Source organism: Suncus etruscus, chromosome 5 (assembly GCF_024139225.1).
Source record: "Suncus etruscus isolate mSunEtr1 chromosome 5, mSunEtr1.pri.cur, whole genome shotgun sequence".
Taxonomy (NCBI): domain Eukaryota; kingdom Metazoa; phylum Chordata; class Mammalia; order Eulipotyphla; family Soricidae; genus Suncus; species Suncus etruscus.
The window spans coordinates 37,321,470-37,348,754 of NC_064852.1; the positions used below are offsets into that span (position 1 = coordinate 37,321,470).

At 31.6% G+C, this 27,285-nt stretch overlaps 1 protein-coding gene across 1 annotated transcript in view; it reads right to left on the reverse strand.

Annotated features, from left to right (window-relative positions):
* Positions 1-27,285, reverse strand: part of LRP1B (LDL receptor related protein 1B) — a 1,191,264-nt gene that overhangs the window by 578,967 nt on the left and 585,012 nt on the right. Inside the window, 6 exon segments of the mRNA XM_049772845.1 lie at positions 307-534; positions 3,433-3,564; positions 6,073-6,317; positions 6,572-6,736; positions 17,414-17,618; positions 19,811-20,008. Of these exon segments, the coding sequence (XP_049628802.1) occupies positions 307-534; positions 3,433-3,564; positions 6,073-6,317; positions 6,572-6,736; positions 17,414-17,618; positions 19,811-20,008 (1,173 nt within the window).

Below are 27,285 nucleotides of genomic sequence, written 5' to 3' on the forward strand. Positions count from 1 at the left end.
TCAGGGAGTCACATGCCTTGCCAGGTATCAAACCCAGGTTAGTTGCAACAAAGTACTCCAATGATAATATCTCTTCAGTTTCATGATTTGATAAATTTTAAGATCTTATCTCAAATTAATGCCTTCAGAAACTATAATTCTAGTGATCAGTCTATTATGTGCTGCATAGTTATAATAATTTTATTGACAGAGCATAGCATAAAATATGTGGTCAATGAGGGCCATTGTAAATTATATGAAACTAATAGAAAGATACCCGTGATTATTATAAATAACATATTTTAGGTTAATAAATACATATCTTACCTCTAGAAATAACTGTTTCTAACCCAGTTCCATTAATAAAAGCTCGCTTAATAGTTTGTGTTTTAATATCTGTCCAATATAGACGTTCTTCAGATGCATCAAAGTCTAGTACAGTAACATCATCAATATCAGGTACTGTAAAGGCCGTGATAAAGTTAAAATATGGATTATCAATATCCACTCCTCTGATTTCAGAGCGTCTTGCATAAAGAAGAAATTTTTTCATTTCTAGAAAAGAAATATAAATTACTTTCTATAATAATTTTGGCAAGTTTTGAATAATATGAAAATCTTACAATGTTGATAATTTCATAACCCCAAAATTAAGCCTTGGTTTCACAAAAACTTTAATCAGGAAAAAAATCACCTTTTTTAAATTACTTAATTGAAACAAACAATAAATTCCTTAGGCAAATTTTGGCTTTAGCTATTAAGAAATTTCAAGAAATATAAATATCAAAACATTTGATAAAAATTTAACTTATTAAATACTAGAATGTAAAAGTACCACAATGTAAAGCATTTGTAATACATAATTATTAATATGTAAAATTACATTGTCTTATTTGGTTTTTGTTTGTTTTATATTTTTATTTAGCTATTTCAGATTTGGCCATATCAGCAATGCTTTAAAAATATGTCTTATTATACATTCATAATAACGATGTACCTAAGGAATTATAATAGGATGCTGAAATCAAACCAGGATGGGCCACTTGCAAGGCAAAATGCCCTACCAGCTTTTCTATTTCTTCATTCCAAACATTATTTGTGAAATGAAGAAATATTTTTTATAAACTATCTTTAAGTAAAATAAAATTAGACAGTTATTTTGTGTAATTACTAATTCAGTAATTACATTGAAATAAAATAATTACACATGAAACAGTAATCCCTAGGAGAGATTTCATTCTTCTGTTGTACTCCTTGAAGTCATTGTTATCACTTGAGATATATAATTATTATACAAAATTAGTTACTAATTAAAAATTAATTTTGGGGAGATGAAGAGATAGCATAAATATAGGGTGTTTGCCTTGACCATAGATGATCTGGGTTTGATTTCTGACATCCCATATGTTCCACAAGCACACAGGAATGATTTCTGAGAGCAGAGCCAAAAGTAACTACTGAGAGCCACCTGCTGTGGTCCAAAAATAAAATAAAATTTATTCCATTGTATATATGTTGCACATCTTCATGATGCATTCATGTATTGTTGAACTTCTAAAATGATTACAACTCCAAGCAACTTTACTGAATGCTGTAATAAATAGGTGTGCATCCATCCTTTTGGATGAAACTCTATTTTAGGATATATACACTAAAGTTTGATTACTGGGTCCTATGGTAGCTCAATTTCTAGTTTTTTAAGAACCTTTCATACTACTTTTATAGAGGTTAGATAGGACAGCATTACCAACAGCAGTGATGAGAGTTCCTTTCTCAGAACATCCCAATCAACATAAACTACTCCCAGCATTTTTGATATGTGCCAACCTCTTGGGGTATAATGCTGTTTCATTGTTGTTTTAATTTGGATTTCCCTTATGATTAGTGATAATGAGAATTTTTTCATGTTTCTGCTGGTCTTCAGATGTCTGTTAATTTTCTCTCCCCATTTTTTGATGAAGTTGTACATATATACAATAAAATATTGCATAGCTAGCTGTAAGGGATAATACAATCATTCAATTTGCTAAAATATGTGTGGAACTGGAAGATATTATGTTATATGAAGTAAGCCAATAAAAGAAGGATAAATACAGAATGGTATCACTTTTATGTAGTATTTAGAATAACTGCATAAATAAATGCAACAGTTTAAATGTGAGATGTCTTGAACATCCTTGGCCCTACAGTATAGTATAAAAAAATATAAAAAGAGAAGAAACACAAATATGAAGAATGGGGTCAGAAGCTAAGTGGTCTCAGGTGTGTTGGTGTTAAGGAAAAACAGAACTAAATATCTAAGCCAATGTTAACCATATTGGAATCCAGAGACCAAACATAAATAATTAAACTTTAAATCGTCATCTTATACTGGTAGGCTGTGTGGGGAGTGTTAGGGTGGTGGTATGGGATGTACTCTGGGAACACTGGTGAAGGGAAGTCAACACTTGTAGTGGGATTTCCCCTAATAGAGTGTATGTCTGAAACCCAACTATGAAGAACTTTGTAAATCACAATGTTGCAATAAAAAGAAAATCTATTAGGGGCTGGAGAGATAGCATGGAGATAAGGCGTTTGCCTTTCATGCAGAAGGATGGTGGTTTGAATCCCAGCATCCCATATGGTCCCCCGAGCCTGCCAGGAACAAATTCTGAGTCTGAAGCCAGAAGTCCTGAGCACTTCCAGGTGAGATCCAAAAACCAAAAAAAAAAAAAAATCTATTAAAAATCAATAGTTTTGCAAATAAGCAACTAATAAAAATTAATAACAAACTTAAAAATTTAATAAACTCCCCAGTCTGTTTTTTTCATATTTAGTTAAATGTACTGTTTTTAATTTTAATTATTCACTTTTAAGTTAATAAAACCTACATAATGTATTTGAACTGACTTTAAAAAGGATGGAAGAGTGGCCAGAGCAGTGGCACAAGTGGTAGAGCTTTTGCATGCTCTAACCTTGAAAGGACCTGGATTCAATCCCTTGGTGTCCTATATGGCCCCCCAAGTCAGGAGCACTTTCTGAGTGTATAGCCAAAAGTAACACTTGAGTGTCATCAGGTGTGGCCTTCTCCACCCCCCCCAAAAAAAGTTGGAAGAGATTAAAGCAGCTAAGTACTACCTTTATTTAGATTCATACATACATCAATATTTTATGATGATGCACTTTTATTTAATAATCTCCTGTTTTGTGGAGATACATGTGGCAAACATGTTTAATAAGAAATCACAAGAAAAATGAATAAAGTAATAAGTAGAACAAGGCAAAAGATCACATATTTAAAGAACTTGTCAGTTTCCAGTAAATTAGATGAGTCACCAATAGTCTGGAAATAACAACTCACATCGTTTTACAAATGTCAAAAACCTCCTTTACTTTACTCGGAGGAAAATATGAATGCTTAGACACTTCCCGAAGATGAATTCTGATTTTAGTTAAAAGCTATAAGAAATTTACCATAACAGGTCTTCTTGTCAGAGGACAGCTTCATCAAATGGGGACAAGCACAAGCTGCACTCCGGTTGTGATTGATCAAACACATGTGAGTACAGGGCCCTTTGCCGTCATTAGCTGCACAGGGATTGGGAGCTGTAATTACACAGTGAAATATTAACAAGGAAGAAGGAAAAATAGATTAGAGAACCTTTGAGGATGACAAGGGTTATTCACTTAATAATTCAAAGTGAATTTTCTTACATAGAGCCCATGATTAGGGTGATTAATTGGAGAATAAAATACAATCATACATAGCAATTACATTAATAAAAACATTTTCCTCCTCAAAGATAATGACGATAACTAACTCCCCCAATTCTCCCTAAGACAAATAGGGTGCATCCGACTGCTTTCAAAGCGAGGTTTTTATTTTTTAGTGTTCATTCTAAACTTGTAAAAGCAATATGGAATAATAATTGAATTTTATGTTAAATATATTAAGGTTTATGATAGTTCAAATACAAGAAATGGAAGATTCAATGGCTGTTATCTACTTTCATAATTTGCCTTCTATATTCCATATTGACTTAGTGAATTACTTTTAAAAGCATCCTCTGGAAAATTGCCATTATATACACATTCTATCTTCATGTCATTTCATCATTTTTCGAACTAAAAGTGTAAGGAATGAGGCCAGAGAAATAGAACAGTGGGCAGGATGCTTCTTTTTCTTTTTTTCTTTTTTTTTTTTTTGCATCAATTGACCCATGTTATTTTTCCAGCACCCCATATAGTATTCAAAGTCCCTCCAGGAGTGACCCTTGTATGCAGGGCTAAACATAACTAGGTATAGTCTCTGAAAAAAATCAAATAAAATGTAAGAAAGAAATATCTATTATCTTTCATATAAAGCTATTTGTTTAATTATTTTCTATTACCCATGGTCAATAATTGTACCACATACATATAGACTTGAAAGTGTTTTTACATATACTCCATAAGTTACATGTTTTAAATAACAGAAGAAATTCAAGTGTAGAATAAAATACATGTTACCATTCAGTGTCATTCTCCTATTTTTTGTTATTTTTAATATAATGCTAATTTAGGTAAATAAATAGCTTTGTAAATTTTATTCTAAGAAACTCTAAGAAAATTAATTGTTTATCACCATTTAACTGAATTAAAGGCATGTAATGTTGCAACTTATGTTTACTACATTAGTCATGTTAGTTTACTTTGCTATCTTTCTTACAGGTTGTTATATATTTAAGAGTTATTAATATCACCCCTTTAGAATTAGAAAACAGAAAAACAGGGTGTAGTAAAATTCTAAAGAATATGAAATATCAGTTAAGATTCATAAATATTTAATGAGGCTATTTAGCTTTAGTGAACATCAAATATAAAGATAATTATCATATAATTATTTACTTTTATATGTACATATATCATACATATTTTATACACATTACAAGTATGTTATTGTGATTTTAATATTAACATACATTAATTCTAAAATAAAATAAAAAAGCTCAAAAAAGTCACTAAGAAATATAATTAAAAAATATCAAGTTAAAACAGTATATTCTATGTTCCAGGATTTCCTTATGACTGGAGGTCTCCTGACTACATATTGATCATCACTATATTTTGTCATTTTTCTTTTTATTTTATCTATTCTGATTGAAATTCTTATAAAGTTCATGTTAGAATAGCAGGGAGTAAATGAGAATTTTTTTTTTGAGAACGAACTAAAATTGGAAAGAAGGAAAGGAAAAGGAAAGAAGACACCAAAAAATGCAGAGGAATTATTGGAGAACTATTAGATACAAGCCATAGTGGATTAAGAAAACTAAATATCTCAACACTTTTAAAAGAGATTAAAAATAATAAAAAGAACAACTGAGAACATCAAAGGGGAAGAAAGATAAGAAACTTTTTACAATATTGAATAGGGTATGTTATTATCATGAAAATTAAAAACATATCCTAGCACAATATACCAAATACTGGATTTTACTTGTAACATATACAATCTCGAGTATGTTATTTTCTGCTCATGTAAGTATTCTCTTAAAGTTAACTAATTTAAGTAGATTGTATTTTATTCGCCAGTTTCTTCTTGACAACATGATAAATCTTTTGTGTTTGTGTTGTTTGTGGATCACACCAGGTGTTGCTGAGGGGTTATTCCTGACTGTGCTCGGAATCACTCCTGACTTTGGGGACATAAGGAATAAATGGGCTCAAATCAGGATTGAATACATGCAAAACAAATACCCTACCGAATATACTATCACTGCAGTTATGATAGTGTTTATTTGGGGTCTGTAATAACAGTGTCCTTTGTATTTCTCTCAATTTAATAATTATACATAGGCAACAAAGTACTAATAAGAAGCACCATTAAAACTTCCCAAGTATGCATTTTATAAGAACAATAATAGTAGAAGTTAATAAAACATGAAAGACACTTAACTTTCTAAAGTATTTTTACTCCCACATTAAAGGGAAATATAAAATAAAGATAAGTACTACATATACTATACAATAGCCTAACTATTTATAACTGTCAACTATTATCTTATTTTAAATATTAAATATATGTGATTAGAATTAATATACTTTTGGAGAGATCAACTTATACTAAACACTTACCTTGTGGCTGACGGCTAGGATGGTATATTTGAAGATCAAATGGTTGTGCACTGGTTTTCTGAATCAGACTGACATTCTGGCCTGTCCACTTATTGGCTTTGGACAAAGTATTAGTCCTCCAGTCTGTCCAATAGACTTCACTCCCATAGAGAGATACAGCAAAAGGATGAGAAAGATATTCATGACCTCGAATTATTTCTATCATGCCTGTTCCATCATAGAGGGCTGAATAAATAGCATCTGACCTGTAAAAATAATAAATTAATGAATAGTTTTAAATAATTTATACAATCCAGCCATATGGTTATACAATTGAAATTATGGATAAATTATTTTTAAGACAATTAGGAGGGACATATTATAAAACATCCATTATCTTAATAAAACAAATATCTTCCATAAATGATACATGCATTTTAGGGCATGACTACTGTGAAATTAGGAAAGTGAATAATAGAGAAAGAAATAATATTTTTAACAAATGTTATAATTTTAAAACCTGGCATCTGTCCAAACTATCCTTTTTTCAAAGTGGTCCACGGTCAATCCATTAGGCCAAGCCCCTGTTTTCATGTCTTTGTAGATGGTCTTTCTCCCAGCACCACTCATAGATGCAGATTCGATGCGTGGAAAATTAGCATCCCAATCTGTCCAAAAAAGAATTCTGAAGAAAAAGAAAATAATGCTATAAGTCTAGTCATTTATTTCAAAAATATTTCCCGAGTGCTAATTTTTATTAGGTTAAAATCTCCCTGTGGCAAGAGATTTTTTAAATCTTTATTTAAACATCGTGATTACAAACATGATTGTAGTTGGGTTTCCGTCACAAAATGAACACCCCCCTCACCAATGCAACATTCCCACTCCTAATGTACCCCATCTCCCTACACCAACACCCCCTGCCTGTATTTGAGACAGGCATTCTACTTCTCTTATTAATGTTGTCATGGAAGTTTTTGATAGATTTTCTACACGACTATCTTATCTTTCTTTCTATCTTTCTATCTATCTATCTATCTATCTATCTATCTATCTATCTATCTATCTATCTATCTATCTATCATCTATCTATATTTGTTTTGGAACCACACATAAAAGTTCTTAGATTTTATTCCTAGTTTTGCTTTCAGGATTTTCTTGTAGGACAATATGGAATGTTGGGGATTGAATTCAGATTGGCTGTGTGCAAATGCAATACTCTATGCACTATATTATTTCTTTAGCCTAGATTAACTATATTCATAGATATAGTGGCCATGAAAAAACTTACTGAAATTATAGGTATGTAATTGTAGTTTCTAGTATATTTTTAAAGTTTGATTCTGTTGTGAGAGAGAATTGCAAGTGAATAACCTAGTAGAGAAGGTGATTAGAAAAAACACACTTGAGGGAGGTTATTTTATTTACATCAAATATTGAAGTGAGGTGAAAAAAGAGAGGATTAACCTAAAAAACATAAATGAACACACAAGAATCAAATGAACAGCAAATTCACATGATGACTAGTAATGTGGGTGTGTTTTAGTAAAAAATATGTCTCCATGTTTTATAAATGTGGTTAGTTCAAGATGGGAACATTAATTTTAAGAAAATGATTTATGACCTTGTAAGAGTGTGATTTTTCGAGATTTCATTCTTTTATGATAATAAAAAGGCAGGTTGATTACATAAGGTGGCTGTATTAAAAAATTTAAACATTTCCAGTGGTGTAAGAATGGTACATATGAAGGTAGTGTTGATAAACTAGATAAAAAATGTTGTAAAGGAATTACATAGATATCTATAAATTTCTTATTTCAGCAAAACATAGAGAAGATAGGTAAAGGGCATGCAGAAAATTCATTAAGGAAAAATTAAAGAATAATTGATATTCAATGAAAACAATTGAGTATGGTAAACAATAAAATGTTTAAATTATTTTTTATCTTTAGAACTAATAAGTCTAAGAAATAAGTGTTGTACATCAGAGTGAAGAAGTACATATTCAAACCACAAAGTCAACAATAATGAAATCATGAAACCCAAATTTTAACAATCAAATTTAAAAAGGTTTCTGCTATGTTGGCAGGCTAGAAGGGGATGGGGAGAGATGTTAATATGAGAGATTCTGGAACTATTGATGGAGAAAGGTTGACAATTGTCATTAGATTGGCCCTAAAATAATGTATATATAAAATTCAGCCATAAATAACTTTGTAAATCACAATGCTTTAAATGAAAATATATAATTAAAAATTAAAAAGTAGTTTTTATTTCATTATCTGTTTTAGGTGTTTTATAGCCTTGAAACAGAAAATACATATATAAGAAAAATGTACAGATTGTTACTGTGACATATACTTGAAACAATTATGTAAACAGATCGAATTGGGACTGGAGATATAGCACAGTGGTAGGGCATTTGCCTTGCATGCAGCCATCACAGGACAGATGGTAGTTTGAATCCCAGCATTCCATATGGTCCCCTGAGCCTGCCAGGAGAGATTTCTGAGTGCAGAGCCAGGAGTAACCCCTGAGCCCTGAGTGCTGCTGGGTATGACCCAAAAACCAAAACCAAAACAAAACAAAACAAAACAAAAAAAAAAAAAACAAAAAAAATCCAAAAAACCCAAAAAACAAAAACTAAGAAAAACGATGGGAAATGATAACAAGGAAATGATTGACAAACATATAGAATGAATTTGAAACATTAAACTTTTAACTCATATTTTTGTATTTAAAAATATATAGATATGTATGTATGTATGTATGTTTTGGGGCTAAACTTGGTAGTGCTCAGGGATTACTTTTGGCTTTTTGCTCAGAAGTTTTTCCTGGTAGGCTCAGAGGACCATATAGGATTCCAGGAGTTGAACCCAGGTCCATCCTGTATCGTCCGACTGCAAGGCAAACGCCCTATTGCTCTACTATCACTCTGGTCCCTTAAAAATAAAAGTTGAAAATATAATTCAATATAATATTTTGTGTATCAGACCCAGAAATTCTCAGATGCTTTTAGTCTGTGGTATTTCTCGGGGGACCATTAGGGAGTCTGAGGTTCTAACCTGGGTCAGTTACATACAAGTCAAGTGTACTACTCAACGTACATGCCAGTTCTTGAAGATATATTTTAAATATGAGAGTACATCATTGAAATATTTATAAAAATATTTAAAACCCTAATATTTAAAGGTAAGAGTCTATCATCTGAAAAATTAATATATAGAAATAGTGCTTCAATTGGGGCCAGAGCGGTGGTGAAGTGGTAGGGTGTTTGCCTTGCACGGGGCTGACTTAGGATGGACTGTGGTTCAAACCTATGGCATCCCATATGGTCCCCTAAGCTAGAAGTGATTTCTGAGCACATAGCCAGGAGTAACCTCTGAGTGTCACAGAGTGTGGCCCAAAAAGCAAAAAAAAGAAGAAGAAATAGTGCTTCAATTATTGTTTTATATACATATCAAATATACATCAATTAAAATTTATATTGTATAAGTTATGAGTATATATGTGCATACATGCACTTATATTCATATTTATATATATGCTTTTAGTTATGTAGAAGATAGTAGAAATTCTAATCAGTATGAAACCTATCAATAATAAAAAATGTCCTTCTCTTTTAAAACCCATGAATGTGAAATGAAATGTCAATCTCCTTTCAAAGTTGATTTTGTATACACACATCTACTAAATGACACTAAGTTTTGTTGTAAAGTTCCTTTTAAACTTAATAACTGGTTGCCTTAGAAATAGTTCAGTGGGCAGAAAACTTGCTTTGCATTTATCAGACTCTAGTTTAATATCCAGCACTGCATATGTTCCCTCAAACTCTTACAGGGGTAATCCCTGAGTGAGGATCCAGGAATATCCCTGAGCACTGCTAAGTGTAGCACAATCCTTTGCCCCAGCCAAAAATGTTAGAATTTAAATTATTTATAAAACGGAAGCAAGATCATATAACATCAATAAGATTAATAGTACTATCATGATAGTAGGGACACTTGAATATTTGAAATAATCATTAAAATCACTGAATTTTATGACCAGACAGATATCAGATTTTATTAAATCATTTTCAGATACAAAAAAGTCTATATTTTTCACTCTGGCTTGGTAACTTAAAGCCTTTATATATTGAATTTTGTTTCTTTAGCAGAGTTGGTGTACTTTGTTGTCACCAATTCTGACACAGGTATCAAGAACCTTGCAATTCTATTCTCTATCTGTAAACTTTATTAGAGTTAAGCTCCATGGATTATTGAGGATATGTTTTAACGTAAATTATGAATATAGCTTGGATAATTTCCAGTATTCTCAAAAATTCCATAATTTTTACTATGCATGCATATATAATTATTACATATCTACAATGCTAAACTGTTCAATTATTTAAGTCAATTTATTTCTTCTTGAAAGGTCACTGTGGTTTTAAATTTTCATTAGGTCTGATAGGAGACTTTTTCCACTTTAAAAAAAAAAGACATTTCATAATTAATCATACCAAAAGTATACATAAACTTGCCATAAAATAGTCTACAAGTAACTTTCAAGGATCATTGTTTCAGAAAGTTCTACATTACTCATTTATATATCTTGAAAGTTATATTTAAAAATAATTTCCCTGCTTTTATTCATGGTTAAAATGTATTAGCATTTTAATTATTGTATTATTTCTTCAAATATACTAAATGGAGATCCAGTCTTATAGAATAGATGGAAATGTTCAGCCACAATTGCTTTTTAAGAGATTACAGTCTACTGATTGTATAGTTTCTGCATTGATGGCTTAGTTTTATCAGGATTAAATTGAGTCAATTGACTATGAATAACATATGCCATTACAGGCATGAGAGAGTCATTATTAATATATCAGGTCAAGCAGCAGAAGGTGAAAAAAATATTATCTTAGCCAAATAAATCTTGTATTTATGTTCTCTACATCTATAATATTTTGTCTTCTAAAATCATCACTATAAGTTTCTTTTAAGAATGGATCAAGATAAAATTGAAATATTTCTTGGATGTCATGCTAATCCCAATTGTTGTTTCTGTTTCACCAATTGTAATTGTTGTAGCTGAGTTTATCAAGACAAATGAAAAAAATAATAACAATAGAATAGCAAAATGCTATGTACTTAACATACACAATAAAAAGGCGATGCAAGTTTAAATATTAAAGTGAGTGTCCTGAACATTCTGAACTTTCTGGTACTTGATACTTGCTAATAATAAGCTTGATGTTTAGAATGATTCAAGCACTCATTAATTTATTTGAGCGATGAGTATGTTTCTTAATGAAGAACAAAAGAAAAGTGGCTTATCACTAAGATTCATACTTCAGCACCTTGAAAAATTTTTACTGGATAGTAGAGCAGAGTGTCGAAGGAATATGTTATGAACTGGTAAGTTACATATAGTATAAAATAAAGGCTATTAAAATAAATGGTGGGGAAGCAAAATATCTATTAAAAACTTTTTGGTGGTATCTGTTAAAAGGGTCAGAAAGAACTGATTTCTGTAGGAACTTTTTGTGGTCTGACGATTTTATGGAATGTATATTTTCCCAACTGTGCTAAGGGTAAAATGCACCTGATTCACTGCATTTTTATAATAAACAAAGTTGATATAATTATCCATTGTATTTATTTATTGCATACTTTGCTTGTAAAAATTCTCCTGTGTATCTAGAACTACATAAATTCAAAAGTATATGTGGCCCAGTTATTAGATTACATGGTGCTTTGCTGATCATATTTCTATAAAACCAGAACGGAAAAGATTATATAAATCTAAAAGCAACTTTGCTTACTATTAGAAAACTGAAATAATATAGGAAAAGTAATATAATTATACAAATATTTTTAAAAATCTAGTAGATTTGATTTATCTTAAAATGAAAAAAGGTATAAATATATGTGGGGCATTAAGTAATTTTATTTTTATTTGATATAGGAATGAGTTGAAAAAATTAAAATGTAATAGCTAGTTGATAATATAATACTAAGTAAATAAATTAAGTTTAAATTAAATTATTTTAAAGTTGTTTTTATTATGTTAGGTTGATTTGCAGCTAAATTCTGTTTGCTACTTTTATTCTGTTCAGTCTATATTGTAAAAATTACAAAGTTTAAAAGCATTTATGAATAATTTTAACAAAATATAAAAATATAAATATATTTTAACATCTGTTCTGCATTTTAATTTATAAACCATTATATAACTTTGTTTACATAACTCACATATTACAACCATATTATTATTCTATAAAATAATATTTTCTCCCCAATAAAATAATTTCTAAAAATTAAACTCCTATTATTTGCCAGTAGACAACATCAGATTTTTTAATTCATTCCTGAAAGAATTAATAATATGGGCCAGAGAGATAGCATGGAGATAAGGCTTTCATGCAGAAGATGGGTGGTTCAAATTCCGGCATCCCATATGGTCCCCTGATCTGCCAGGAGCGATTTCTGAGCCTAGAGCCAGGAGTAACCCATGAGCACTGCCAGGTGTGACCCCCCGCCCCCCAAATGAATAATAGCAGACCTGAGAGATAGCACAGTGGTAAGGCGTTTGTGTTGCATGCAGCCGACCTAGGATGGACCTAGGTTTGATTCCCAGCATGTCATATGGTCCCCCAAGTCAGCCAGGAACGATTTCTGAACCCAGAGCCAGGAATAAACCCTAGGCACCTCCTGGTATGCCCCCCAAAAAATATGAATTAATAATATTATTTTAAAATTAGTCATTTATGAAAATAAATATTAAAGGTGTTATTGTTTTAACTTTTTAATTACTTCTGTAATTATCCAAATATATATTAATTATACCAATTAATATTTTATACATCTAATTTGTAAAACCATTATCAAGCTTTGCCCCACTCCCCTTTTTTTTGGTTTTGGGACACACCTGGCAACTCTCAGGGGTTACTCCTGGCTATGCACTCAGAAATCGTTCCTGGGTTGGGGGGACCATAAGGGACACCAAGGGATTGAACGGCATGGGCAAGGCAGACCTTACCCCTTACTGGCTAGTTTTCTATACTTTAACTCTTAGAGGATTCATTCTTTCTGGAGACTCCAATTATACTATAGAATGCTGCTTGTTATTTTCACTTAAGCTTTTATGAGTTGTATATGGGGTCGGAACTATAGCACAGCAGATATGGCATTTGCCTTGCTTGCGGCAATGCTGGTTTGATCCCCAACATTCAACATATCCCCCAAATCTAAGTCTGCCAGGAGTAATTTCTGAGCACAGAGCCAGGAGTAAATACTGAGCACCACTGGGCATGACACAAAAACAAAATAAAACAAAAAACAATAAGAAATCATTTATGAACACATATTTTACATTTTCCCTTTTTTTTCCCAAGTGAATATTATCCAAATTAGAAAGAAGTGATTATTTTAATTGATTTTTAAGTGTAAAGCTCTAGAAAGTGAAACTTTAATTCCTAAGGAAGCTTCTCTGTTTATCTAGATAATTCTCAAAAAAAATACTGACATTGGTTTTGGCTTTTCCTATGTGTGGTACCTATAATTTAAGAAACATTCATAGGCTTTCCCTAAAATTAGTATCCATGATTTTTTCCAAAATATTTGTTTCCAGAACTAAAAATAAAAGTTCATGTTGTTACAATTAAGATAGGTCTTAAGGTAAAACTTTCAAATCAATTGTTTTTGCACTGATGATAAAACTCCTTTTGATAATAAATTGCCAACTTTCTAAGAAGGATCACTATCAACCATCCATTTGAAACCTCAAAAACCGACTTAAAAACTAAATGTTTAATTAAGATATAAGATCTAATTGAAGGAAACTTTTATAAGGTTAATAAATGATATTGGCAAATCACCATAAAAACTATTTTAGCTAATAAACTATGTAACTAGTAAACTGTAAATTGGAGAACACCCCCCCAGGATAAGGGTTCATACATCTATCTCTTTAGTTTTTGTAGCCAGAACTCTGTTTTGAAAATTAGAAATCTGGGCCCGGAGAGATAGCACAGCGGCGTTTGCCTTGCAAGCAGCCGATCCAGGACCAAAGGTGGTTGGTTCGAATCCCGGTGTCCCATATGGTCCCCCGTGCCTGCCAGGAGCTATTTCTGAGCAGACAGCCAGGAGTAACCCCTGAGCACCGCCGGGTGTGACCCCCCCCCAAAAAAAAAAAACCAGAAAATTAGAAATCTATGGTTATCTATAAAATCTCTTAAACAACTAAAATTTTGGGAACTAATGTAAATAAATTAAAAGCACTCTGGAAAGAAAGAAAAACATTAAATCTGGATTGGTAATTTGGAATCCTATATTAGACAAGTTGCATAACTCCTTTAATTTTTCTATCCAGATTAAAAAAAATGAAAAAACAACTTTCCTAAACTGCTGATTTTATAGAGTTGGGCCAAATTCAAAGCAGAGACTAGAGAGTATTGCCAAAGAGCTGACTAAACTCAAGGCTCATTTGCTTATCTTATGCAGATCATTAAACTTCCTGGTTAACTTCTGGCTCTCAGTGTTGTTCTTTCCTGAATTGGTATGAATTAAAAGTATGGAACATATCTCTTATTTTCCTCACCATAATTCATTAAACATTATTTGAATGTATAAAATAACTATCAAAAATATAAATAAGCTTTGCCAAAATCATATATCTTTTTAGATTTTATTCTTTTCGTAAATCTACCTTGGATGGACCATTTAAGAAGTTCCTGAAGTTTTTTAAAAAAAAAAAAAACATAAAAAAACAGGTATTTAGTTAGAAAGCATCCTGGGAAAAAGAAAATAAAACATCTAAAGATCTCAATAGCATGTTATGTTTATGAGTCCATTTATGTTTACAGATTGCAAAAGTACTATAATTTTCCCTGAATATGTCTTCACGTCTATTATCATGCCTGAGATAATTAATTGAATAACTTTTAGACCTTAGATCTTATCTATATAAGTAGCTCTATTTAAATGTACTGTACAGTCAAAGCATTGCTTTCAAGTTGAATTGGTCCTTCTCTTTCTCTCTTTTTTCTTTTTCTTGCAGTAGAGCATTTAAAAAAGGGTCTTAGAGATAGCTCAACAGAATTAAATACATGCCTTGCAAAAAGACAGGGTTTAATTCCAGAATCAAATTTATAAACATCAGGTGATCACTGTGGGTTGTCTCAAACAAACATACAAATAAACAAAAATCTCATCTCAACAAAGAAATAATGTTAGAAAGTTTAACTAAATTCAAATTAAAATTCTGAAAATCAACTACATATCTTATTTTTAGGAAACAAGTTATGTATATTTTTTCCTGCCTGTATGACTTCCATATATTTACTGAAACCTAAATCTGAATATAAAGTTGTCATTTAAAGAAAAATCTGTAAAATGTTTCCTGAGTTTAATACTAAATTAGACTCAAACAAAACCTTCAATATATCTCTCTTTTAATAAATTTTGAGTTCACTTCACAATTGTATTTATTTCAACTGACATAATTAACAGCAATAACAAAGTATTATCACATATAACAATTATATCTTAATTGACATATATTATCTCATAAAAAACTTAATGTTAAAGTTATTATTATTGATTTAAAAGAAAAATAAACTAGAGCAAAAACATCTTAATTATACATCTTAATTGTGTCTCACCCCTGTGCTCCTTCAAGTTTATTTGAATTTTCTCTTAAACTCATTCCAAGATTATGTGCAATGAATAAAGTGTTAGCTGATTAATATAGTGGTTGCTTGAGTAAGATGGCTCTGCGGTTTACAACAATTAGAAACAATTAACAGCACCTTGTTGGCAGGTCAAAGAGAATATTTTTAATTACTGCTTCAGAATCAATTTGCAGTAGCTTCCAATTGAGCCTAATGCCCATATTTAGAAAAGATAGACATCTCTGTCCTTTAATAGTGTCTTTTAATAGAGTTTTATAACTAAACTTGTAAAAATATAATTAGTATCATTTATATACATTTGTTATGATTTGTACACATGAATATATAATACAAAAAAGTGCTGTAAATCTTAATTTAAGAAGAAATTAAATTATATTACTTTTAAAAAAATAAGTAGGCAGTCAAAATGAAAAAAATACAATTAAAAATAATGGAAAAAATTTATGATGACAAGGAAACTCTCATCCATTGCAGGTGGAAAGGCTGCCTGGTCCAAACTCTATTGAAAACAGTCTAAAGAGTTTTCAGAAAACTCAAAATATGAACCAGCACTTTCTTTTTTAAGTATCTATCTCCAGGACAGAAAGCATTCCTCAAAAATATGTATGCCAGGGCCAGAGTGATGACGCAAAGTAGTAAGGCATCTGCTAGCCTAGGTCGAACTGCGGTTTGATCCCCTGGTGTCCCATATGGACCCCCAAGCCAGGAGCGATTTCTGAGCACATAGCCAGGAGTAACCCGTGAACATCACCAGATGTGGTTCAAAAACAAAAACAAAAACAAAACAAACAAAAAATGTATGCATTCCAATATTAATTGTAGTGCTCAGTACAATAGCTAAAACTTGGAATAATTCTAGATGTCCAACAACAAACCAGTGGATCATGAAGATGTCAAACATAAAGAAAATAGAATACTATATAGCTATAAAGAATAATACAATCATGCTATTTTAAGTTTCTGAGATGGAACTGAAAGGTATGATGTCAAATAAAGAAAGTCAGAAGACAAAGAATAAATATAGAATGATATCACTTCTGTGTGATATTTAGAATAACTGCATCAAGAAATGTAATGGTCTAACTGGGATTTGTCAAACATGCTTGACCTCAAAGTATAGTGGGTGGAAGAAAAAAAACTGAGTGGAAGAGGAGAAACACAAATATGTAAGGACTGCAGCTGGGCCAAGTGGTCTCAGGAGCATTGGACGTGTTTAAAAAAAAAAAGAGAAAAAACTAAATATCTAAGCCAAAGACAACAACAATGAAATCAAGAGACCCAAACATTTTCAATCTAAACTTAAAATGGCAGGTTGGGGGAAAAGGGTAGTGGTTTGGGATGCACTTGGGGAACATTGGTAGAGGGAGGTGAACACTGGTGTTGAGATTAGCTCTGGTTCATTATGTTGAAACTGAATTATGAAGGACTTTTTAAATAACAATGGTTTCCATTAAAAATATTAAACTCAGGCCAGAGTGGTGGCACTAGAGGTAAGGCGTCTACCTTGCAAGTGCTAGCCTAGGATGGACCCGGTTCATCCGTCCTATATGGTCCCCACAAAGCCAGGAGCTATTTCTAATCAACATAGCCAAGAAACCCCTGAGCGTCAAATGGATGTGGCCCAGAAAACCAAATAAACAAAAAATTAAACTCATGACTTTGAAAGCTGTATTTCCTTACCCATATCTTGGATCCAAAGCAATAGCCCTGGGATGTTCCATGGCTCCTGCTATTAGTGTAGTTCTTAATGACCCATCTAATTTGGCTACTTCAATTTGGTCCAGATTACTATCAATCCAGTATATGTTGCCTGCTATCCAGTCAACTGTCAATCCTTCTGGTGTAGCCAAGCCATGTTCTACAACCACTTCAATAGCACTGACACCTATGAAAATAAATGGTAGTATGGACAGAGAGATGACAAAAATATAGACATAATAACACATTCCTGAGGTGCATTAATCATAATAGAAATTGCTTATTTTTCAACTGTACAAAGTATTTGAGATCATATAAATTTTTAAAAATATAGAGCAAAAATTAACTCTTACTTAAGAGGAAACTAAGGCATTGAATTTACAATTATTCATCTTCCTGTCAGAAATATTTAATCTCTTGTGTAGTAACAGAAAAAAAAAACTTAAAATCTTAGATTCCTTTCAGTGTAGTTTAAAAGGACAGTTAACAAAGTTTCGATTTCAAAATGAAAAAAATCAATCTGCTTTTAACTTATTTTGGGCTAATTGATTTGGGAATAATAATGGTGGATTGACTAAAATGATTGTAATGTTATTTAAATGACAATATTAAGGATAGAATAAGATAAAAGTATATTTGGGACAACAAGAATTATAGCACGACAAAATCCACTGATTTTAGAACTGACAAATAAGTGACTTTATATTCCATTCAAACTCAGCAAGCATAAACTTTGAACCACACAGCTCTCCCCAAACTCAATAACTCTAAAGTCATAAGTTTTATAGACTATAATAAGAATATTACATTCTGTAGATGTAAATAAGGGAAAAAGATATTAGAACTAAGTAAAAATAAAAACCTGTTTTGAGGTGATATATTATAATAAGTAGGCACTTGCTTTGCATATAGCCAATATAGATTTTATTCCAGATCCACGTATAGTTCTCACAGCCCTGCCAGCAGTTATCTTCGAACACTGAGCCATGAGTATGCCCTTATGCACTAGTGGTTGTGAATCCAAAATAAAATAAATAAATAAATAAATAAATAAATAAATAAAAAAAATTAAATTATAAAATAAAATATAGTGGCATGCCAACCAATTACTATTAAATAACTCCTTATTTTAATTGAAATTTAAAATAATGGTCTAAAATACTTTTTAAGATAAAATGATATATTTATATTTTATAGCACTTCAGTTTCCATTGTTAGACATTTTAACAATATTAAATAAAACTGTTAACTAATCAAATTAATCTAAGCTATTTGAAACTTAGCATAATGTAATATCACAGAACAAATATTCACACATTATAAATATCTTGAATGTTTAAATATCACCATTTTAATTGCAAATGTGATTAAAGAATAAACTCAATATTGCTAGAAATAAGCAGTCTGACAAATGTACAGTTTTTTTGTGGGGGAGTGGGCCACACCCAGTGGTGCTCAGGGTAATTCCTGGCTCTGCACTTATAAATCACTCCTGGAAGGCTCAGGAGACTATATAGGATCCCAGGAATCAAACTCAGATCTGTTCCTGGTCCGTTCCTGGTCGACTGAGTGCAATGCAAATGCCCGAGTGCTGTTATCGCTCAGGCTTTTTAAAGAGAAGTTACATATTATATCAAGTTTCTTAACAGTTCATACTTAGAAAAAAAGAGATCAGTCAAATTCTATTTATTATATTTTTTCATATTAATAAGCTTTAAATTGGGGGGGGCATCCAGTGACACTCTGTGATTACTCCTGGCTATGTGCTCAGAAATTGCTCCTGGCTTGGGGGCCCAGATGGGATGCTGGGGGATCGTACCACGGTCAGGTCCGACCTAGGCTAGCGCCAGCAAGTCACACACCTTACCGCTCTGTGCCACCTCTCCAACCCCAACAATTTTTTCTTTAAATAACACTGAAAATGGGGCCGGAACGATAGCACTGCTGTAGGGTATTTGCCTTGCACTTAGCTGATCTAGGACGGACCTTGGTTTGAGTCTACTACAGCATTCCATATGGTCCCCTGAGCCAGGAGCGATTTCTGGGTTCATAGCCAGGGTGACCCCTGACCATCACAGGGTGTGGCCCAAAAAACAATAAATAGATAAATAAATAGATAAATAAATAACACTGAAAATGTTCATAAGAATTATTTTTCTAAACAAATATCCTCACAAGCATCATGACAATGTCCACAGTTTGAACACATGACTCTTTTGCCCTTGCCAGAAATACCCATCAAAAATACCTGATTTCAAATATCTGAGAGAAGAAACATATATCTAATGGCTAAAAAGTTACCAAAATCATTTTTTATATTTTTATTATGAAATATTTAAATAATAAATCTAAATATTAAGTTAATGTTGTCAAACATACCTCCACTTTCAGATAGTTTTCCTCTGTATATTCTGTCCTCAACAACATCTGTCCAATAGAGTAAACTTTGATTGAAGTGAAAATCAAGTGCTATTGTGTTTCTTAGTCCAGGAACGAGTAGACTATAATCTCTTTTATGAAGATCAATTCTTCTGATCTCATGACGAATAGAAAAGATGATGAATGCTTCAAAAGAATCTGAAAGTATATTCATTTTAACATATTAATGAATATGTTACCAACTTTTATAATAAGTGTATAAAATGCATGAGGTAGAATACACATATTTAATATTTATATTTTAAGGTGCATATAAATTTTACAGCAAGTAGAGTACTTTCTTGCATTTTCCTGACTTCTGATTTTCTACACCTATCATGATCCCTGAGCCCTGCCAATATTAGGCTATTACCAGAGCCAGGAATAAGCCTGAACATCCCTGGATGTGGCCCCATAGCCTACAAGATTATATTTAAAAATTATAATTATATTACTCAGTGTCATTAAAGTAACAACATTTAGTTAAAAATAGGCATTTACTGTTAAAGGGGACAAAGTAATAATACAATGGCTAGGGCATTTGCCATGCACTTGACCAACCCAGGTTCGATCCTCAGCAAACCTGCCAGGAGTGATTTCTGAGTCCAGAGCCAGTAGTAACCCCTGAGCACAGCCTGGCATGATCCAAACAAAAATAAAAATAAATTTAGTTTGGAAATTTATTAAAATGATGTGTAAGTGTGAATTTATTTCTTGTCTACATACATTTATTTATGGATGAAGGAAAACAGATTAATTGCATTTCATTGACAAAAGGTTTTCTGCATTAGTGTTGGTTCTGTGGAAAATAAACCCCAGAAAAGTCTCTATAGGTACTGTGACAATGAATTATTACGAGCCAATCTGATATAGACATAATATCTAAGATATATAAGGCACTGGTCAAACTTGACAAGAAAAAAAATTCTCGTTCAATAAAACAAAGGTGAAAAGAAATGAAAAGAAAAATTTTCAAAGAAGAAATATAGTCAAAAGGCACTTGAAAAAATTTCCACATTTTAATTATAAGTGATAATAATATCAAAATAACAAGGAGATATTATCTCACATTACAGAAACTGATACACATCAAAAACATAAAAATAATCAGTGTTGGTGTGGTTGCAGATAAATAAGAGAATTTTTCTCAACTGGTGGGAATGGAGATTGATCCAGCCTTTTTGCAAAACAAATTGAATGTTTCTCAGAATACTAGATTTTAAGTACCCTGGTGACTCAGCAATACCTCTTCTGGGAATATACATTGTGGACTTTGAAATACAATGATACAATGCAGAAAAGGCATCAGCACTCCTATTCATTGCAATACTATTCAAAATAGTCAGAATTTGGAACCAACTCAAGTGACTGAAAACAGATGAGGAAATCTACACAATGGAATACTAGGCAGTTATTAGGTAAAATAAAGTTATGAAATGTGCTTATACATGAATAGATATGAGAGTATTATGCTGAGTGAATAAGCTAGACAGAGATGGATAGACATAGAATGGTTGCACTTATTCATGGGATACTAAAAAATAACATCATGATAATAATATCCAAAGAGAATAGTGACAATGGACAGGAGAGCTGGCTTATTGAAGGAAGATCTCCACAAAGAGCAGGATTGTGCAGTTTGGGCAGAGAAGGGACTACTATGCCAAGAATATTTGTAAAAAATCACTCTGAACAAGAATTGGATTGAAAGGATATAAAGTGATATACATGATACCTATTCAGTAATAATACTGCAAACCACAGTGTCTAAGAGAAAAACAGGGAAGACACAAGGAGAAAGAGAGAGGATAGAAACTTTATGTAAAGAGTGCAAGAGAGAAGGAGGAAGTGAGAAAGGGAGAAAGAAGAAAAATATCTGCCATAGAGGCACTACCAGGAAGGCAGGAGGAAAGGAAGAAGGGAAATTGGAGACATTGGGTTCAGGTAATGCACACTATGAAGGGAAGGATGTTGGACAGTTTATTACTGAAACTCAATCATGAACAACTTTGTAATTTTATCTTATGGTATCTTAATTAAAAAGTTACTTGATAAAAGAGAGGCAAACACAAGCCTTCAGTTCTACAAAATAGAAGAAAACAACAAAAGAAGAACTCTATAAAAAGAGTAATTGAGATTACAATTTGGGGGAGAGCCCCATTAAAAAGAAATGACTTTCTCCATAACCTCTCAAAATCTTGATATATTTACTATTGTTAAACTGCAACAAGGTATTTTGATCTGCAACAAGATAATTTAAAACTCAATATTATATTTTGTAATTAATGTTTCAATATCACAATATTATTAAACTATGATATAATTTTGAAAATGTTATTTGAGAAAGACAGATTTTATTAGTTAGACATGAATTCATTGGTGAATAAACATTTTGAATACAAACAAATAATAAATGGTGGGTAATGGCAATGGATATCAATATATGATATACATATATTTTAAAATGAAGTACTACACATTTTTAAATATTGATGAAACTCAACCATTTTCAACAATATGTTCAAACTTAGAGGCTGGTATGCTTAGTGCAGATAATAGCAAACACTATATCATTTCATTTTCATTTTGTATACATGTGAGAAAAATATGCAAAAAAATCTTTCAAACAAACAAAAAAAAACAATAGTTACCAGAAAGAAACAAAAATGGGTGGTTATATGACATAAAAAGCAATCATATCCCAAAGATAAACTGTCCATTAGTGAACTTATAAAAATATATACATATTGACTGTAAATAATACATCTGAAACATATGATGCTATGTCACATCAATAAATTTTGGGGGGCCACACCCATCTTTGTGCTCAGGAGTCACTCATGGTGGACTTGATGGGACCATAAGGGATGTACTGAATCAAAGCCAGATTGGCCTTGTGCAAGGATAATGCCCTAACTGCTATACTATTATTCTACCCTTAATAAAATTTTTAAAGAATTATAAATTTAAGTTCATTCTAATGTAATAGCATTAGAGTCATCCCTTACAATACAACTGAAAAAAATTTACTTAAAATATAAGAAAAACACTCTAAAACAATGCTTTACAATATCGTTTAACTTAACTGCAAATATAAAATAGATAAATACTATGAAATTTATTAGCACAATTATTAGGTGAGCATATTTTTAAAAAGCATTAGCTTTTTAATGAACGAAATGGAATTTGTAAGTTTAAAAACCAATGGTGATACTCCTAAATTGTGTATTCATACATCAACCTTTCTTTAAAAGTTAATATTTTACTTTAGTAATTATATGTGTAATATAATAATTCATTTAATACCTATCACAATGTTTAAAGAAAATTTAAAAATAAATCACCAAATAAAAACTTAATGTGAGATTATAGATTAGCATTATCACACTGTTTATATATCGTTTTGAGGATTATAACTAATGTGGACAAGTGAAATTAAAATAAGTGAATATTGAAACAAACAATTTTTAAAAAAATATGTTTTATATTATTTGAAAATAATCTTTTCAAAATACCTGGAAATTATAAGAAAATCAGCTGATAAATTACCAAAGGAAAAATTCATTTCTATGTTTAACTGCAAGGTTTTACCAACATAAGGATGCTAGGACAGAAAACAGGTCTGCATAAAATGAAGAATGCAGAACTTATCTAAACTATGTTCTCAAATCAAGAAGACTTAATTGTAGAAATGAACTATCAAATCAAATCTGGAGAAAATACAGACATTTGAAAATCAAACAACACTATTGAATAACTAATGAATCAAAAATAAAATCCAATATAAAATATAAAAAATTTAAATTCCTGGAAAAATCGGAAATAAATACAGCAGCTAATGAAGTTTATGAACACAATAGAAGTTTGTCAAAGAGGGATGATATTTATACTAATGCAAGTATTAAACAGGTAAAAAGAAAATAATCAAATAGAAAATCTAAGTATATATTTCTTTTAAATGTGATGTATATGTGTGTGTTACATCCAGCCATCATGAAGGCTACTTATGCAATGGAGAGGTCATATATGATAGCTAGGATTCCTACATATGTGAAACACATACAAGAAAATGCTTTGTCAGCTATACCATGTTTCTAGTTCCCTATTTCTAAAAGGATCAGCAGCAGTACTCAAAGTAATCAGAAGTTCCAGAGTAAATTTATGAGTTTGTTTTTAAGAAATAACAAGGGTCAACATATATTACACAGCATGTATAGTGCTTGCCTTGCATACAGCGGACCGAGCTTGAGATCCCTGGCACTCAACATAGTCCCTTGAGAACCACCATGTATAGCACCTGAACACTGGTGGTTGTGTGAACCAAAAACTTTATAAAAAAGGAAGAAGTCCAGCAGTAAAAAATGAATTAATTAAATGGACAAACATTTAAATAGACTCACAATAAGGAAGTAAACACTAATATATTTTATAGAAACAAAAGGAGAAAAGTTAGAAAGATACTTCAAAACTTAAAAGAATTTTCTGCAGTTACTATGAAAAGCAATTCAGACACAAAAGAAAAAAGAGCTGGAAGTTACAGCTCACATCATGAAGCTCACCACAAACGGGGATGAGTTTAGTTAGAGAAATAAATACGTTTTGAACTATCCTAATAATGAGAATGTACGAGGGATATAGAAAGCCTGTCTAGAGTACAGGCGGGGTTTGGGTAGGGTGGAGGGAGATTTGGGACATTGGTGATGGGAATGTTGCACTGGTGATGGGTGGTGTTCTTTACATGACTGAAACTCAAACACAATCATGTATGTAATAAAGTTGAGAGATAGCACAGCGGTGTTTGCCTTGCAAGCAGCCGATCTAGGACCTAAGGTAGTTGGTTCGAATCCCGGTGTCCCATGTGGTCCCCTGTGCCTGCCAGGAGCTATTTCTGAGCAGACAGCCAGGAGTAACCCCTGAACACCGCCGGGTGTGGCCCAAAAACCAAACCAAACCAAACCAAACAAAACAAAACAAAACAAACAAAAAAAAACCAAAAAAAAACAAAAACAAAAAAAAAGAAAAACAAAAACCAAAAAAAAAATCCACCAAAAACCAAAAAAACAAACAAAAAACAAATAAATAAAAAAAAAAAGAAAAGCAATTCCATGAATTTGGAGAACTTTAAACATAACATATTGATGGGTTCTAGAAATCTATAACCTTCCAAGATCGAGTCAGGAGAAACAGAAGACTTAGAGATGGGGGCCGGAGTGGTGGTGCAAGCTGTTCGGCGGCTGCTTTGCTTGCTCTAGCCTAGGACACCAGACCATGGTTCAAACCCCGGAGTCCCATATGGTCCCCCAAGCCAGGGGTGATTTCTGAGCGCATAACCAGGAGTAACCTCTGACCATCACTGATGTGGTCCAACTCCCCCCACAACAAAAACAAAAACAAAAACAAAATAACAAGAAGACTTAGAGATGAATTACTGACAAAGAAAAAGACAGAATCAAAATATCACCATCAAACAAAATCTTGGGGGCCACTTTGTTTCCATTGTAAATTCTACCACACCTTCAAAAAACACACAGTTCCTATTGTTCTCAAATATGTATGGAAATAATAATTTAGTAAATAAACTATAAAAAATCAGTATGAACCAAGTAGATTTAAGTAGAACAGTTGAGCTCTATTTTTCTATTTTGCTATAACACTATGAGTTACCAATTTGTTCATAGAACAGTCATTTAAGGTACAAAAGTTTCAAACACTAACCTCACCAACAGTGAGACCTGCCTTTCACTAATGTCCCCAATCTCCCACCTACCACTATAGCCTGACTCAAGCTATAACACATTTACTTCATATTGTTTATTATATCACAGAGGCCAATGGAATTTTCAACACAGGTCCATTTACAATGATTGTTAACTCTCCATAGTGGTACTAAAGTCAGTGCTTTAGAATATACTGGATGTGGTTGGTGCTAGTTGAACCTTCTGTGTTGGTTTAGGTTCACTATGATTGATAGATTACTATGTAACTTTTCCATAAAATTTCCTGTGATTCTACTGGGCTGACACCACTATAAAATACTGAGGTGTCACACAGCTGTATATAGTTGCGATGTCTGTCCAGGATTTATAGCTATAAAGCCAGATTGGTGGCTTGAAAGTTTGACAAGGTTAAGTTGCAGAGATAGGCTGTTTCTGTCAGAGGGTGTAAGAATAGTGTTTGGCTTCTTTATAGTTCATTCAAAAGGAAAATCTGCGTCCTTCCTCTCTACAAATGCCCAGAGGTATCAGCCAGGAATAGACTACCCGGGAAGTATCAGAGTCATTATTTTCTTTTGATGGAGGTTGACACTTTTCTGCCAGGAAGAAGATAGCGGTGGATAAGGGGTGAAGGTAAATAGTTTTAATATAAATAAAAGGCTCACTAGTATAATATAAATATCAAAAATATCAACATATATAATAAAATTTATATGAATGAAAACATACAGAAAAGTGTGATAAATATATTGGAGAAATTGATAAATCCGTAAGTTTATAATATTTCTAGACATAACTTTCAGGAAAACCAGAGAGGAGATAACTCATTGCAAATATGATTAGAACAATAAAGAAAACTAAAAGTTAAACCCATAGGAATTACATAGAAATCTATATTATAAGTAAGAAAATGTTTGGTTTAAACACACATGAATCATTTAACAAAATGAACACGATCAATTTTACAAAGTAAGCCTGAAGGGACAGTTAAGAATGAGTTTAATAATGAGCAAACACTTTGAACACAATGGAATTAATTAAAAAGTCCATACTAAACATTGCTAAGCTCCTCATATGCTACAAAACAAGAATGAATATTAACAATCACTTCTGTGAGTTTTTTTTCAATGTTGATTAATTTGATATCTTAGTAACTGATTTAAAGACCTTAGCTTGAGCTCAGTTTCTTTTTTATCTTTTAAAATTTCTTTTAGCAAAGTCATAAAAACTTTTAAAAAGATACATGCATATACATGTTCATTATAATACTGAGCACAATATACAGAATATGGAGATAAACCAGCTATTAATTCTAATTATATTATAATATTGGCCAAAACTATATATTTTACTTCCTTTACTTTATTTATAAAACTATACAAAGCTCTGACAAAAGTTATGGAAAAACTGAAAATATGCCAGTAATTCAGTGTTATTTTGTCTATGTAAGAACTAAAAAAAATCTATAATCTGTATTTTAAAAATTAATAAATTAGCAAACTAAAATTTCAAAAATATAATAAAGCAAATATATTAATTTTAAATATTGATTAAATTAATTAAACAGAGAAATAAGAGTACAGAAAAGACACAATATATTTAATTAAAATATTAAATAATTACAAATAATATGTGGCAATGACATCATATATAATATGTAAATATCAATTTATATGTACACATATAAGAGGAGAATCAATAATCTGACTGAATAGGGAAATT